This window comes from Halichoeres trimaculatus, unplaced genomic scaffold, assembly GCF_033239565.1.
Source record: "Halichoeres trimaculatus isolate MK-OKI-2021-1 unplaced genomic scaffold, fHalTri1.1 fHalTri1_scaffold_2, whole genome shotgun sequence".
In the NCBI taxonomy this organism is placed as follows: domain Eukaryota; kingdom Metazoa; phylum Chordata; class Actinopteri; order Labriformes; family Labridae; genus Halichoeres; species Halichoeres trimaculatus.
The window spans coordinates 29,151,474-29,169,468 of record NW_027437180.1 but is presented as its reverse complement, the minus strand read 5'-3'; the positions used below and the strand labels follow the sequence as shown (position 1 = coordinate 29,169,468).

Sequence of the window (17,995 nt, the reverse complement as noted above, 5' to 3'; positions counted from 1 at the left end):
CAAACCTATGACTCATTATCATAGCTGGCTTTGTATATAAAGTTTGTGATGGGAGATTCATGCATAGTAGTTTTAATTAGGAGTTTCATTTATTTTCAAGAAACTAAAGATGAGCAATATTTTTCTCATATACTTGTTTGTCGACAGTTTTGACATATTTTAACAAGCAAGGGAATAATTACAGTGGAGAAGAAGCATATTTATAGAAATGTTAAGCTTCTTGTCATACTGTAACTGCTTATAGGATGCTGCAATGAACTTGAAGATACAAGTTAACACAAAGAGATACGTGGTAAGAAGGAAATGTTCCCTGCAATAAGTACTGCTCAGTTGTCAATAGAGGCTCAGCATAACAGGTGCTAGGCTTTATCCCTTTAGACTGACATCCCTGTGCCGTTTTAATCTCCTTAACTCAGATTAAAGAGTTTAGAGTTTTGAGAAATAAAACAGCTGGGGTTTCTGATTCCAGAAAATGGAGTGAGCAGAAAACAAAAGCACACACTGATTTTGTTTTCCAGTGAGCATATTCATTATATTAATAATAAAAGGAGTTGTTTGTGTCAGGGGCTGGCTACTTTTGTCTTTCTCTCAGTTCAATTTGGGTTGCCTGTCATACATTAAAACATGTGAATACATTTGAAGTGTCCTCAGAAAGGTTCTAGTTAAGCCCCCTTTTTATTTTTGGCAGTGAGCATCTTTAATCCGGTGCGTCCCTCTGGTGCCTTAATGACACATTAGGCTCTTTAGGCACCACAATGACTAATGTTGTCATGTCCCCTGCTTTGGTATACAGCTCATTTTTGCATGCACATCAAAGCATAAGTGCTTGTATGAGTATATGATAAATTTAGATGACATGGCTATGTTCCTTTTCACTCCTCCTTAGCCGTCAAAAGGCCTGTATCCTCCAAAATCACACACGATGCACAGCAAATGAGTGAGGGTCTGGTGAGCTCGCTTTTGATTTGTAAGAACCTCAAAGGTTCACGTTTGTTAGTTGTTTGCAACATTGCACCGCAAAAAAAGTTTGTGTTATGTGACCACTTTTGAAAGAGAATTACTAACTCCAGTACAAGCTAGGATGCAAATGCCTCATTCATATTATTTAACATCCATATAAAATAAAGCCATACCAGGCTTAACCAAGGGCAAGCCAGCAATACATCAGACAGGAGAAGAGAATCGGATCCCCTTTTTATGGTGACAGGTGCTTTTCATTGAGCAGTACTTTTGCAACAGTGACCTTGCACACGTAAATTCCCTGAAATCCCCACAGTGAAGCACACTCACAGTTTGGAGTGTGACCAATCTTAATAGAAAAAATAGCTGAACGATTGTAGCTGTTTGTCCTCAAGTTGGAATGTCTTTGAATGCAGAGACTTTTTTAAGAGAGGACAAAAGAAAATAAGGTCAAAATCGTTGTTTTTAACTTCCAAATGAAGCACCAGCTCACCCTTAAAGGTTTTGTACAGTTATTGTTTACAGTTCCCATACCTCTTGAACCATCTCTCCCTGAAAGAAACAGCTCTCACACTGAGTGTCAGTATATTGTGGGACTGAGTGTGCGCAAGCATCTTTCCATGTGCTTCAGAGCAAATGAGGAAACGGTAATTTGACAACCTGGTAGCACAGAAAACAACAATCAGTGAAGCAGCAGTCGGTGTTGACCTTGGCGAGAGTTTACTATAATGTGGGTGTTTGATACGGTCACATTGAGTTCTCGTGTAGATGTGAGGCATTCTGTCCCTCTCGGTTATTAAAGGGAGCATGGCAACAGTGCAGCAACACCAAGATAAGCAACCACATTTTGTGTCTCATTAAACAAGACAACAACTTAATAGCCCCTTAACTTCAGGCTCTGCTGTTTGCAGTTGCGGTTAGTTTGTCTCATCCTCGACAGGCAGAGATGAATAGAAGTCTGTGTCACTGTTTTTTTTTTTTTTTTTTTTTTTTATCTTGCAGAGGCTGATGAGCATTTTAGTTATTGTCTCTACTTCACGCTATTCTGAACAGACAGTTTCCTTGGAATGGCACAACTAACCTCAGGATGCTGGTACCGTATTGACAGTGAATCAGTTTGTCTAATATTCTGTTGATTGTCCAGATAACAGTTTTTCTTTTCTATTCTTTTTTTTTTCTTTCTTTCTTTTTTTGATTTTTGTTGTTCTTTTTTTGCATGTTCCTGACAGCAAATTGATTTTTTTTCCCCCTCTATGTGCTTGCAAATCAATTTATGAGGTATACAACATGGGTTGCACCTGCTGAAGTTTCATTGAGAAGGGTCAGTATTACATTGGACGTAGAACTGGTTTCAAAAGAAAGATAAGCTGCACCCTTTTTCTTTGTTGGTTGTCAACATCAAAGCGCAGGATAATTAAAGCGTATGAGTATTTATTGACCTTTGATCTGAAATGTGGAGGCATTTGACTTTATGCAGCAGCTAGCTGAGAGAACCTGAGGCAGGGTTGGCAACAGTGCAGAAATACAGCACATTATTCACATCTAAGAAGAACACACACCGTGGTTGTGTTCCAATTTGCAGACTTTTTCCCTGTTGTACTGTGTACGGATGTTGACCTCTTATTGGCTGTGACTCAAAGAAATATCATACCCAACACCCAGCATCACTCTAAACTTTCTCTGAGTCATTTTTTTATAAATGTTTAGACCACTAACTTTTTAATCCAGTCATTGCTGTGTGATAATAGTGACAATTCTTCACAGTTTTGGTTGATTAAAAGTCATCCAGAACACTCCCTTAATGGTTTTACAAGTTTCCACTGCCTGGAACATGCATTCATGTATTTTTCTCAGAGTTCAGGATCTTTTATTCGTTTCCTGGAGCAGAGCAGTTCACTCCAAGACACTGACAGCCTCTTTCTGACCTCCAGGCCAAACTTTTTCACTCAGTTCAGCAGTGAGGGTGAAAATCTTCTAACTGGAGTCGTATAAATCACTCCTCTTTACTCCGTGGCTTCTGAGCGAAAACAGGAGAGCTCATAAGTGATAAATGCGGACAGAAGAGCCTCCTTCTCAGCCAGGAATTACAATGAACACAGTTGGCGAATTCTCAGTATAAAAAACGGGAAGGGTTCCTTTTCTGGTATCTCCATGTCTTAGTGACCCCTACTGGTTGGTGAGGACGTGTGTTAACTACAGGGTAGGAGAATCTGGAATCTGTGCTGCTCTCCCATTGGAGCTCCCCGCTGTCAGGTGTAAAGAAGCAGCTGGTGACTCTGCGTGTATCAGGTGAAGCACATGGTAGTCAACACCCTCCTGAAGCCTCTACTAGGAGTTGGCAGTGACTGGGCAAGCAGCACACAGGGGAATTGGCTACAGTCACATAAATGCCTGCCAGATAGGCGAGTAGCTAAAATATTATAAACTGTTTTGTCACGTTTTCACTGACTTCAGTCTAATCATGGAACACTTGTAATGCACTCGTAATAAGATGGCACATATTTTTCAGATTCCCCGGTCTTTTGGACCCTGATAGCTTTGCTTTAGAGACTTTGATGAGATGAAGTAAACTCTGAAACATGATGCCATGTTTTGGGATGTAGCTGGGCAGCACTTCTCTACTGGTATACTCTTATTTGTTACAATTTTGGAAGACACGATTATTTGGGCATTTGGTATAATTTGTTTAACATATTTTTCTTTCTGTTCTTTTGTTCTCTTTTCACAGACTGGCAGGAAAGAGAAAGGTGACCCATTAAACTCAGCCATTGACAAGATGACCAAAAAGACCAGGGATCTTCGCAGACAGGTAAGTACTACTTATATACATATGCATCTTTTTTGTAGACACAGTATTTACCATCCCTCACATTGAAACAAACTTTTCTCACTTGGACATCTTTTAAAAGTTATAGGCAGGCAGTGTTATATGTTTTCAGAGATAGGTTTTCTCCCATCTACATACCAAACCCCCCTATTTGTTTGTCACTCTCTCAAAACTTTTTAACTTATCTCAACTGTCACTGTAGAGGCTAATTTTAAATTGTTTATGGAAAAGAAAATTAATTATAGTTTTATGTTCATATGATTTATTTTGGGTATAGAATTCATTTAAATTTATTAGTTTTAAATATAATTAAGTGGTTAGTTTATGTTGACTCGTAGTTTTATTTAGACCGTTTGAGTTGCTTGGTTGTGGGTGGAGTTTTTGTTTATTAGGGCAGTCAGTTCAGGTGTGGGGGTCAGTCAGTCTTTTGTTTCAGGGTGAGAGGAGTGAAGCCAGACGTTTTTGTGACCGTGGAAAAGAAAAGAAAAAGGTCTTTATGTTGGATTTTTTTGGGGATTCATGAGAAAGGAATGACAATGAGCTTCCATCAGAAAAATAAACGGATTATGGAACAGACCTGCGAGTATTGGACTTATTTTTAAAGTGGACACGCGTCAGAACAACAGCTGAGGCTCCTCTCATTCAGGTGGCTTTTAAACTCATGGCAGGGTTTGCCACTACATCTAAAAGTCACAAAAACGGCGTTGGAAACTGTTGGCAAGTCTTGGAATCATGCGTAATGAATGGCAGCCGCGCGCTGCGTCAGCTGATCACAAGGATGAATGAATGAAAGGATACGGAGCATTACAAAGGCTTGGAATAAAGGACAGTGACTGTGTTTCATGTAATGGTGATCAAAATCACCCAGTGACTTTTTCATATGTGTTTGGTGCTCTAATGTTTGCCACTCTTGTTGAATCATGACTGAAGAAAGCGCAGTGGACGCGCTCACGGGCGCGAGCGATGACGAAAGGCTGCAGCGGGATATCACCGCAAGAAGAGTTAAGTTACGGCAGCTCACTTTGAAATCCAATCAAATGGAGGATTTGTTGGGAAAAGACTCAAACGATCAAGAAGTCAAAATGAGAATGAAAGAATTCAATGCGCTACTGGAAGCGTTCAAGGAGCTCAATCAGTCCGTCCTGCAACAATTAAACAAAGAGGAGCAAATTGCAGATCAGGAGCAATGGTTTCAACCCAAGCTGAAACGGTTTCAAGAATTCATGCAAAAGGTTGATTCATGGTTTAAAGATGTTGAAAAAAGAACTGAAAAGACTTCGACAGAGCTGGATGAAATAACGCATCTCGACAGTGCATCAAACATGTCAAAAAGGACGTCCCACAGTGCGCGTTCCGCCACGTCATCAGCGACGTCAGCACGCCTGAAAGAGGAGGCGAGAAGAGCAGCGTTGGAAGCACAGGCAGCTGCTCTGAGGCAAAAACAGGCCTTGGCACTGAAGGAGGCACAGCTTATGGCTGAAAAGGAGCAGTTACAAATTCAAACAGCTCTTGCAGTATCAAATGCAAAAATAAAAGTTTATGAGGATCATGAAACTGCAGAGTGTGATGGAATGAATGAGTATTATGATGCTGCAGCCACGAAACACAAAGGAAAGAGTGTTAATATTCAAAAAGAACCAAGTCTTGTTGATGTGTTCGACTCTAAGCCTTCTGTCCAGTCCTTAGGAGCCAGACCCAAGGTACAAAGACAACATGAGTTTGCCACCACCCAGCATACAATCCCCCAACAGTTTACAAATCAGACAAATGAGCTCTGTGATGTCATGAAGCGCCAAACCAGTATCACGGAAATGCTTGTGAAACATCAGCAATCAGCCCGTTTACCACAGCGTGATGTTCCTGTGTTTTGTGGTGACCCTCTAGAATTCAGATCCTTTATGAAGGCATTTGAACACGTTGTGGACTCTAAGACAGATAATAATGTGGACAAGCTTTTCTTTTTGGAGCAATTCACAAGAGGTGAGCCACATGACTTGGTGAAAAGTTGCCAGCACATGCACTCTGGACGTGGCTACCATGAAGCGGTGCGCCTACTGGAGGACCATTATGGAAACCCTCTTAAAATTGCAACAGCCCTGATGGACAAATTATTCAAGTGGCCACAAATCAGATCTGAGGATGCAAAAGGCCTTCACAGCTTCTCTCTCTTTCTTGTTAACTGCAGTAATGCTTTGGAGGATGTGGATTATATGGATGAGTTGGACAATCCAGCCAACATGAGGGTTGTTGTCTCAAAACTGCCATATAAAATGAAAGAGAAATGGAGAGCTTTGGCTTTTAACATTAAAGAGAAAAAACGGGTTCGAATAAGGTTTGTGGATCTTGTAGCTTATGTGGATAAAGAGGCAAAAATGATGAATGATCCTCTTTTTGGAGACCTACAGGGTGCTGCAAGTGAAAGAAAAACACCTGTTATGGTGAAAACGACAAAGAGAGTTCATCCAAGAGGAAGTAGTTTTGCTACAAATGTATCAATGTGTGATGAAGAGAAAAGCGAAAATGTAAAGAACAAAGCTGCAACCTTGTGCAACAACAATGTTTTCTCTCGGCCATGTTTCTATTGCAAAAAGAACCACACCATGTCAGAATGCAGCCAAATTGCAGAGAAATCACACAAAGAGAAATTGGAGATTTTAAGGAGGAGTGGTGTTTGTTTTGGTTGTTTGATGAGAGGTCATTTAAGCAAAGACTGCAAAAGAAGATTGACCTGCCTGGTGTGTTCACAGAAACATCCAAGTCTCTTGCACATCTATAAACCTGAAAATGCTTCTAAACAAATGAATGCAGGATGCCAAACAGAAATCACTCAACAAAAGGTTTCAAGTGCATTGGTGAGCCTAAATCCTGCTGCATCCTCCCCTACTGGGGCCGGAGACAACTGCATTCTGTCCATTCTGCCAGTCTATGTCAAATCAAAGAAAGGAACAAAGATTGTGGAGACTTATGCTTTTATGGATCCTGGGAGCTCAGGAACCTTTTGCACAGATGCACTGGCAAAGCAGCTGAACCTCCATGGTAAGGGAACTGAGATTGTTTTAAGCACCATGAATGCCACTAAGCAAGTAAAAGGCTGTCTCGTTAGAGATTTGGAGGTCAGTGGGATAAATGAAGACAAATATGTCGCACTTCCAAAAGCTTTCACACAAAGAAACATTCCTGTTGGAAGAAAAAATATCCCTCGTCAGGAAGAAATTGATAAATGGTCATACCTTGAAGAAGTAAAGCTGCCACACATTGATGCAGATGTAGGACTGCTAATTGGTAATGATGTTCCTGAGGTTTTTGAGCCTTGGAGAGTGATTCACAGCCAAAATGATGGACCATATGCTGTCAAAACAATCCTAGGATGGACAGTGAATGGACCTGTCAGAGGACAGGAGGTTGGTGAGCAGCAAAGCATTACAGTGAATCGAACATCAGTTGACACCCTAGAGAAAATGCTTATGCGACAGTACAATGTGGATTTTCCTGAACATGCTTGTCTTGAAAAGTTGGAAATGTCGGTTGAGGAAAAAAGATTCATGGACCAAGTGTCAACTTCAGTGGATCACAAGGAGGGGCATTACTACATTAAGTTGCCAACAAAAGAGTCTGAAATAAAGATGCCAAATAACAGAGACGCAGCTGTTCAGCGTGCGCTGACACTGAGAAAAAGGCTCAGCAGGAACCAGGATTTTCTAAGGGAGTATACTGACTGCATCACAGGTATGTTGGAAAAAGGATATGCTGTCAAAGTTCCAGAGACACAGTTAAAGAGGCAGGATGGCAAAGTGTGGTATATTCCACATCATGGAGTTTACCATCCGCAAAAGAAAAAGCTGCGTGTGGTTTTTGACTGTGCTGCCAGCTATCAAGGAGTGTCTCTTAACAAAAAGCTGCTTCAGGGTCCAGATTTGACAAACTCACTTATTGGAGTTCTCACTCGCTTCAGACAAGACAGTGTGGCTATAATGGCTGACATTGATGCCATGTATCATCAGGTGCGGGTTCCAGAAGAGGACACAGACCTTCTGAGGTTTCTATGGTGGCCTGAGGGTGACCTAACTCAAGAAATGGCTGAGTACAAAATGGTTGTCCACCCGTTTGGGGCTACATCATCTGCCAGCTGTGCAAATTTTGCTCTGCGCAAAACAGCTGAAGACAATAAAACCAGGTCCTCATCTGAAGTGGTGAAAACTGTGCAAAACAACTTTTATGTGGATGACTGCTTAAAGTCAGTCAGTGATGAGAAAGAAGCTGTCGCTCTAAAGAAAGGCCTGACAGCTCTGTGTGCATCTGGTGGTTTTAAACTCTCAAAATGGACCAGTAACAGTCGTTTGCTCTTGCAATCTATACCTGAAGCTGAGCGGGCAAAAGAAGTGAGAGATCTAGATCTTGCTAAAGATGCACTGCCCATAGAGAGAGCATTAGGTGTGCTGTGGTGTGAAGATTCAGACTCCTTCAAATTCAAGGTTAATTTGAAGGAGAAACCGATGACGAGAAGAGGAGTTCTTTCAGTGGTGAGTTCCATATATGATCCACTTGGGTTTATTGCTCCCGTGGTGCTGCCAGCCAAAATGATGCTGCAAAGGCTGTGTAAAGAAAAGATTTCCTGGGATCAAGAAATTCCTCAGCATCTCCTGCATGAGTGGTCTACCTGGCTAAACCAACTGCCTAAAATATCCAGCTTCCAGATAAACAGATGCATCAAGCCGAGTGGCTTTGGGACGGTTGTAGCAGCTCAGCTCAACCATTTTTCAGACGCTAGTGAAAGTGGCTATGGGATAGTTACCTTTCTAAAGCTAACAAATGACAAAGGCGTTGTTCATTGTGCTTTTATGATGGGGAAATCCAGAGTAGCTCCGTTGAAACAAACCACCATACCACGCATGGAGCTTACTGCAGCAGTGATGGCTGTAAAAGTTGACAAAATGATGAGGAAGGAACTTGAGATTGATCTTCAGGACTCAGCGTTTTGGACGGACAGCACTGCTGTGCTGAAATATATTGCAAATGAATCACTGAGGCTGAAGACGTTTGTTGCAAACAGGGTTGCAATGATCAAAGAAAACACAAATGTGAAACAGTGGAATCATGTGGATACATCTGAAAACCCAGCTGATTGTGCATCACGTGGGCTCACAGTGGAGAAGTTTTTGGCCAATCACTCATGGACTCAAGGCCCATCATTCATAAAGGATGCAATCAGGAAAAAGACAGAGAGAAATGAGTGCATTAAGCTGTCTGAGGATGACCAGGAAGTGAAAAGGTCAATGTTGGTGCTTTCGACAGCGACAGAGGATTCATGTGCAGTGGGAAAACTGATAAGTCGCTACTCCAGCTGGCCGCAGTTGAAGAGAGCTATAGCCTGGATACTTAGGGTCAAAGGCATCCTGGTTTTGAGAAGTCGCGAAGGAAAGGAAACAGCTGCTACCCTTAAACCTTCCCTGAGGCAGGGGCCTTTGACAGTGGAAGAGCTGAAAAGAGCAGAAATGGAGATTGTTCGTTACTGTCAGCGGTGCAGCTTCCAGTCAGAAATATCAGCTCTGAAAAGTGGAAAGCAGGTGCTGAAAAAGAAAAGTCAGATCTACAGGCTGGATCCATACCTTCAAGACGGCATACTCAAAGTTGGTGGGCGATTAAATAAATCTGCAATGCCAGAAATGTCAAAGCATCCTGTAATAATGCCAAAAGATCTTCATGCCACCCACCTGTTGTTACAGGACATACACGAAAAAACTGGACACTCAGGCAGAAACTTCATGCTCTCTCGTCTTCGTCAGCATTACTGGATTCCCTCAGCTAATGCAGCAGTGAGGAAACTTCTGTTTCGTTGTGTTGTTTGCAGAAGAAACCATGCAAAGACTCAGGAGCAAAAAATGGCCGACCTGCCTGTAGATCGGCTCATCCCTGACCAGCCACCTTTCACAAGTGTGGGAATGGATTATTTTGGGCCTATAGAGGTCAAGAAAGGTCGCACCATTGTTAAAAGATATGGAGTGTTGTTCACCTGTTTGACAACACGCGCTCTGCACATTGAAGTTGCTCACACGCTGGACACTGATTCATGCATAAATGCGATTCGACGCTTCATGTGTAGAAGAGGACAAGTGGCTCTGATCAGATCTGATAACGGAACAAACTTGGTCGGAGCTCAAAGAGAGCTAAGGGCAGCTCTACAGGAACTGGATCAAAACAAGATACAAAACACACTAACAAACAGAGGAATACAATGGATATTCAACCCTCCTTCTGGACCACATTTTGGTGGTATTTGGGAAAGACAAGTAAGGCTGGTGAAAAAGATTCTAAAATCTGTACTTCATGAACAAACAATAGATGACGAGTGTCTACAAACAGTGCTTTGTGAAGTGGAGGCCATCATCAATGACAGGCCAATAACACCATCATCAGATGACCCTAATGATGTGGAAGCTTTAACTCCAAACCATTTACTTTTACTCAAGAAGCAGCCATTGCTCCCACCTGGTTTATTCAGCAAAGATGACTGCTATTCGAGAAGGAGGTGGAGACAAGCCCAATATCTGGGAGATTTATTTTGGAAGAGATGGGTAAAGGAGTATTTACCAAACCTGCAGGAGCGCCAGAAGTGGAACAAAATCAAACAGAATCTGCAACCTGGGGATATTGTGATGATCCTAGATGAAAATGCCCCGAGAAATTCCTGGCTGCTTGGAAGAGTCACACAAACAAGGAAGGATGCAAAAGGTTTGGTTCGTCAGGTCCTGGTAAGGACGAAATCCAGCACGCTAGAAAGACCTGTTGAGAAACTCTGCCTTATCTGTGAGACCGAGGCCCAAAAGGTCTAAAGAGTTTGCTGCCCACAAAGGACTTTCTAGTGCATGCTGCAGAAAAAGAAGATCATGAAGCATCTGTTATTATTTGAATTACGATTTGACTAGAAAGGGAGAATGAGTTTAGCTTAAGGTATGAATGATTAGTTGATGTTAAATCAGCTTGAAGTTGCTGGTGCAGAACTTTAATTAATTATAAGACCTCCTGCCTTATAATTAGGGGCCGGATTGTAGAGGCTAATTTTAAATTGTTTATGGAAAAGAAAATTAATTATAGTTTTATGTTCATATGATTTATTTTGGGTATAGAATTCATTTAAATTTATTAGTTTTAAATATAATTAAGTGGTTAGTTTATGTTGACTCGTAGTTTTATTTAGACCGTTTGAGTTGCTTGGTTGTGGGTGGAGTTTTTGTTTATTAGGGCAGTCAGTTCAGGTGTGGGGGTCAGTCAGTCTTTTGTTTCAGGGTGAGAGGAGTGAAGCCAGACGTTTTTGTGACCGTGGAAAAGAAAAGAAAAAGGTCTTTATGTTGGATTTTTTTGGGGATTCATGAGAAAGGAATGACAATGAGCTTCCATCAGAAAAATAAACGGATTATGGAACAGACCTGCGAGTATTGGACTTATTTTTAAAGTGGACACGCGTCAGAACAACAGCTGAGGCTCCTCTCATTCAGGTGGCTTTTAAACTCATGGCAGGGTTTGCCACTACAGTCACTGTCGCTCAACTATGAACCCACTCCTTTCTCCTTGTAGTATAGTGTTCCAGCTAGCATTTGATGTGGGGTCTCTATCCATAGGATTTTTTTATGAATTAGAGGAGCCTACTTTCTATAGAAAATCAATGCACTTTAAATTTCTCAGCAATTAATGCCTTAAGTGTAAGAATGTCCTTGATACCATCTTTTTAATGTCACTGTGCTTACCAGACTCTCAGTTAAAAATAGTAAATTTTGGAACACCGCCACACTCATCAGTATCACTTTAACCTTAGCAACAAATCAAAACTATGGGAAGAAGGACCAGGGCTCCTAACATCATCTTTGTCAACAACATTGGCTCAAGAGACTTGTATTTTCTTGTGCATTTTCAAAGTGAGCTGCTGTAGACACCGAGACGTGACTCCTCCATTGTTTCATTTTTTTTTTTTTCTGATAGAATTTATTTGAGAAGGGCTTTGAAACTGTGAGTCCTACCTGCACAAGGAAACACCCCAGGCTGACACAAGCCCTTAAGCTTGATCTTGTGATCAAACAACTGAATACCCAAGAATTTAATGCGTGTCAAAATACTTTCCTCCTCATAAGTGATCTTGAGCCTTGCCGTACACTTAAGTCTTACACTCCGAAAAGTCCTAAGAAGATGAGGCATACCTCACCTTTAGGGCAGCAACTAACAATTATTTTTAATCTCGACTAATCTATTGGTTATTTTTTCAGTTAGTCAACTTATCACAATTTTTTTGTGTTTCAACCTGATTTGGCCTTTGAAATGTGCAGAGTTTTAAAATTCAACCTGAGTGTTGCATTTTCACTGCATTTACTCAGAGTTCTCACCTCTGATTGGTCAGCCCTGTGTCATGTTTGTTTGTTTGTCTTTATTTCATTCGTGAGGGCATAAAAATATAAGTACAATACAAAAAATAAAAAATAAAGACAATAAATCTCAATATAAATGACGCACGTACCATGAAAATTAAGTTGTTGTTCAGTGTTGGCAAGACCATTAGTGACTTTAAGCTTATGTTCTAATGTTTATTTTCTCATTGGGGCTTGCTTTGCTCTCTGTATGATCCAGCTTGACTCTCCCCCAGCTCTTCATAACAACGCGTTCAGTTTTGTTTCTCTACATGGGCTACTTCTGTTACAGGTGAAGTGTGAGCTTGAGAGTGAGAGCTCCATCAAATCAATGTCCTCTCTTTTAAAAAGTTAGGTGAGTTTTGACACTAGTTAGTGGATTTGGATGAAAAACTGAACAACTGACAGAGAGCGAATCACTAAATCACGTCATCAGGCGCTTAACACTGGGAGCTGTCAGGCTGTCCAAACTGGAGATGCAGAGCCTCCGTCAGCGCGCATCGCCGTCGTGGCGCAGAGATTTTTTCTCATTAATATTCCTCATGTATGAACTTAGTGATCTTTTCCCATAAAAGTATCTGTTAACGTGGTGCCTCATGCAGTGAACTGAAGTTACAGATGAGCATTACCCCTTGGTGTTTTATTTCACCATGTATTAACAGCAATAAAAACAATAATATGATGCGTCAACTATTAAAAAATTATGTCACTGAATTTTTTATAGTCGATGAGTTGATTGTGTCAACTAATCGTTGCAGCCCTACTTACCTTACCTTTCGATTTCCAAATATCTCACCTCACTGGTGATGGTGATAATGGTGCACGTTTTCAAAACTAAAATCCAAGTTTGGATTTTTTAATATTTGGTTCATTCTTTATTACCCAAATCCAACTTTTATCTAGCTTTTTTATGCCAAATAATGTGAAAAATTGTGAACAACTAACTTAAATAGATAACTCTCAGTGAGAACATGAAAAATCAATGTAGACCATTAAGTCTACAATTTTTGAGCTGCTCTTTCCTGTCTTGTAAAGAAAAAAAAATCAAAATGTATTTAATACACCTTCTATTATTAATCACACAGCATTTGTACAGGCGTCTCCCTGTAGAAAAAGAAACCCTATTCATACATCATGATGATTTGAGTGTTATGATCCCTGACTGCACCCTGCCCAAACTGCCCATTCTGTTGTCCACACACTTGTCTTGCCTGCACAAAAATGACAGTACTGACTACCTGCATAGGGTTGCTGCTGCCGTGTCCTCTCTGACCTATTAAGACTAGGGGATCATTCCAGACGGGAGGCTCTAACTCAGCCTCCCGTTGGGCATTTGGTGGGGCTGTCTGACAGGCTGGCAGGCGGTACTCACTCTGACAGGATGCTCTATTGACTAAGGGCTTGACATGACAGAATGGGCGGTCTGTTTGAGCTCTGAGTTCAGATGGGAGGGCAAACTCGCTGCACACATGCAGACATTACACTGAGCTACAATACTGTAATTATGTCAAAGCGTTTAGCAAGTCAGTGGTGCCGTGTAGAGACACAAGACCTTCCTGAGGGGAGGAACACAAATTGTGCATCTGAGTGCTTCAGTCTCCTTTGTGAAAAGGAGGGATCAAATATTAGAGAAGACAGGCACAAATGACAGGCAGTGTTTGTGAAATGGGAGCAGGTAAGATTGAACAAGCTCTGTGACAATGCCACCAGAGGAATGTGGCATTGTCTTTTTCATACGATGCTGCCGTGTTTACATACAAGACTCTGCAAAGGTGTCTGTCATTCTGGGAAAATTCAGAGGATGTCAATCATGTTGTTCTCTTCCTCATTTTTTTTTTTAAGTTGATGCAAATTTTCACAACGCTACCCTGTCTGATGGAGACAATGCAGAGCAATACAACCATGCAAGTTTTCCATTAGTCAAATGCAGGCATGGTGTATTTTTTACCACTGCAAGTTACAAGGCAAACTTTGATGTTTCTAAAGAAAATAACCTTTGGAGAATGGGAAAGGAAATGTCTAACCAACCTTCATGATTCTGAAATTACACATTGGCAGTGTTGTTCGTGTTCATGTCTATAATTACAGCATCATCTTAGTTTACAGTGACTGTAATCAGACAGGCAAAAATACACAGGTAAAGAAGCTTCCTGAATTTGACAAATATTTGTTAAAGATGCTTGGAGTTTAGATACATGCTGTCAGAGAACACAAGAAAATCTCCAATGCCATACTCCGATTGTGGTTTCTGGGCAATATATTTATCCCTGTTAAGTCTTGTGCACAATAAGAAACGCAAGGTTGGGTAGAGTCATTCAGTTCATAGACCACATGAGGAGGCAGCAACAGAAATGTGGCAGCTAAAAACTGTGGCAATGTATATAACCCTAGAGCCAGCAGGGCACAACAGTACTGTGTGTTTGTGCCATTTCTGAGTGTTCCTGTTGTGTGATGGGGCTCAAATCACGCAGAGACATGGATTCACAATGTAAATGAGGCTCATGGAAGTCTTTTTTCTAACTATTTAACTCTGTTGTGCAGGTTGTATCTGTAATGGTGTGGTAGCTTAGGTCTTGAGTTAGCTCTATGTTAGGGAATCAAGGCTTCATCAAGGATTCAAAAACACAAATAATAAATAACAATTATATGTGTTGATAGTTATTCTCCTCAAAATTGTGAGGCAGTAATTATAAGCTTTGCCCTTCACATCTGTCTAACTCTGTTTATTCCGGTTTCACTTGCATGTGCACAGAGACACACAGGCCACGTTAAAAATTCAGAAGAAAAATACATAAAACATAACTTGTGTTAACAGTCTACACCCAAGGCTCTTTGATGGCTTGACCATGCCCCCCAGCGGGACAGGAAACTGGAATTAACATATGTTCTTACAACCAGGAAAAGATAACAAACAACTCAGTTTGCACTTATTTATGATCTGACACATTACATAGAGACAGAAATTCGCAGCTAGGCAAAACTTTGTCTTTTGTGAAAACTTCATCTCCATAAGTCAGAGCCCCTTATGCCCTACCAGCCTTTTAACAGCTGGTGGCTCTCTGCTTCCCTGCTGTACATCTGCTGCTGGCAGGAGTGGGGCTTCTTTCATGCTGACCCTCTGGTCCAGGACGCAGCAGTCATCATGGTGGATCATTTCCCTGTTATGCATTCTAATTTAGAAAAAAAAAACATCAACAAGTTTAATGTATTATTGATTGTGTATCTCAAAATAACATAGACAACAGTTAAAAAGGAGTTAAAACGGAGTTGAAACAGAGTAAAACATTTTTAAAAAGAGCAGAATTATCAAGATAGAAGACAAAAAAAAAAAAAATGTTTCAAATTAACAACACTAGCATGTATGGAGGTGATGACATAAATAAAGCAAAAATAAATATCAGAATAAGTGAATCACAGGTTTTTTCCTTTTTTTTTTCCTTTTTTTTCATTTATTTTATAATTATTTTGAAAAGTAAAATTATGTAACCACTGGTCTCAGGTAAAATACACGTGTTATACAAAATTTAAAAAAATAATAATACTCCAAATATAATGATAGAAATAAATCTTAAGTTAACCAGAAAGCAGTTAAGGGGACTAAAATAGGTATGAGTATAATGTACCCAAACTAAAAGCCTTTTTGGTCCCAGGATAGATGGATATTACTAAAATTGGATGAATAAGAAAAATAAAAGCACAGTTGACATTATCTACCTCAGGGAGAGTGAATTGGAAAAGCATAATATTTTAATTGGAAAGAAAAACTGTTCAGAGTTTGGCAGCCTAAATGGAATGCTTAATACCAAGTGACTCTGAGCTGAATAGCTCCAGGCCAAAGAAAGAAACAAATTAAGAATATTAGATTAAAAAAAGGAATCTGAGAAATGTGGTTCTAAGTTTTCCTAATTTTTTTTTTTTTTTGACCAGCAAAATCACCAAGTTTTATGGATACATACAGCTGGATGTCTCTGTTGTTTCCATTCAGGAAAGTGCACTGACAATAAGAACATCAGTGATTAAAAAAAAGGTATAAACTATTGTGAAACAACAGGAGCCAAAATGACAGTCAAAGAGGCATCTCATTCATAGAGAGTACAAGAAATAGGGAATATTGGAGGAAAATTCTTATCAGACAGAAACCAAAAACAACTTTTCAAAATGATTGAATAATGTCATGGACACCTCTATCAAGCACTGTATTCAGATCACTCAGCTCAATTACAGTATGCTGCTCCAGTGAGCAGTGAAACCTTTTTCTTCTCATGAATCACAAAGCATGAGTTTTCAGATCATCAAAGAATTCGATCTTTCATATTACCCCACACAGCACTTTTTAGTTGTTGAATTGCATTGCAAATGAAAGTTGACAGATGAAAAGAAAATGAAACCAGAATTCTGGTTTCCTTGTTGAAATAAGTTTTACATTCATTGACCCAATAAACACTTTGAAGAGTCGTTACCTTGAATATATTTCAAAACAGGCGGTGTCCCTGGAGCCCACATATCACTCCATTACAAAGAAAAGACAGCCATGAAACTGGGGTTATTATGCTCATCTATTGCCTGAGTGAATTATGTCATCATATTGAAATGAGTGGAAACTGCATCTGCAAACACAGTTACATTTCTAACTTAACATGAAATCATCTGAGCAGTAATGTAATTTAGCTGATAAGAAATTTGATACCACAGATCACATGTTCTTACAGATCACAGGAACAAAATGTCAAGATGAACTAATAAGTGATGCTAGCATGCTGTAGCTCAGTAATTAGCATACTTACTGAAGCTTGAAAATTGCAATCTAAGCTGCAAGTCATGTAGGACAGGGGATATTTTGAGATAAGGATCTTCACAGATGTATTAAAAAAAAAAAAAAGGAAAAGACATTCCTTGTTCGGTTATATCATGTTATCCATTGTTAGATGTAAATGTGAGTTTGCTTACATGTTTTAGTGTTCTAAAAAAAAGTATTCTGCCCTATCTGATGGCATTTTGAAGCTTGACAAAAGCACCAGTAGTTTGAAATCATTTTACTTACCTTGACATTGCTCTTCTGTAACAAAGCATCCAACCACACAGCAGTGAGGAATCATCCACTTTTCAGGTCTTTCATTGGCCTAGATTCTGCTCAGCCAAGCCAGACTGATCATCAAGACTACCTTAGTCTTAATGCATGTATGCATTAGCCAGTTAATGCATTTGAATTAAGCCCCTTCTTGCTTAATGCATAAGCATGTGGATGAGGCCTTGAATAGCTCCAGATCATGTGACTGACTACCCTCATAGTCTAAAACCAGGGTATTTGCTGGCAATCACACACGCAATTCTGTATCACTTGAAAGCCTGGAATAGTCACACTTCAAAATACACTAAATCAATGATGGCATGAAGCTTTGAATGTGCTAAAGGGTTGTTGGATGTGTGGTTGTTTGGTTAAGTGGCACAGTCATTCTCTCTTCCCAATAAACTGGGGCAGTTTGCAGAATTTTTATAAAAACAAATTTGTATAAAATGTACTCTTACCTGACATATAAAATGCATATTTTCCATTAAACAGAGTATACACAGTTGCAGCAGAACTGAGTATACTTTAGCCTTTATCCCTTTCTGAGAGCGGTAGCTGTGGGAGAGCTGAGGAAGAACATAATATGCAGCCACTTCAAAGCTTGCTGTTGTTTTTCTGCACATTTTTAAAACGATCACCTGTGTACATAAGTGATCACATTCTATTTCTGCTTTTGAAATCATGACTGTGGGTTACAGTGCAACAGAAGAGAATGTTCTGACTGTTTAAGTGTAGCACAATCTATAA

General features: G+C 40.1%; 1 protein-coding gene across 1 annotated transcript in view; it reads left to right on the top strand.

Annotated features, from left to right (window-relative positions):
* ctnna2 (catenin (cadherin-associated protein), alpha 2) overlaps window positions 1-17,995 on the top strand; it is a 335,649-nt gene that overhangs the window by 237,654 nt on the left and 80,000 nt on the right. Inside the window, exon 8 of the mRNA XM_074686588.1 lies at window positions 3,689-3,769. Coding sequence (XP_074542689.1) covers window positions 3,689-3,769 — 81 coding nt within the window. The remainder of the gene's footprint in view (window positions 1-3,688; window positions 3,770-17,995) is intronic.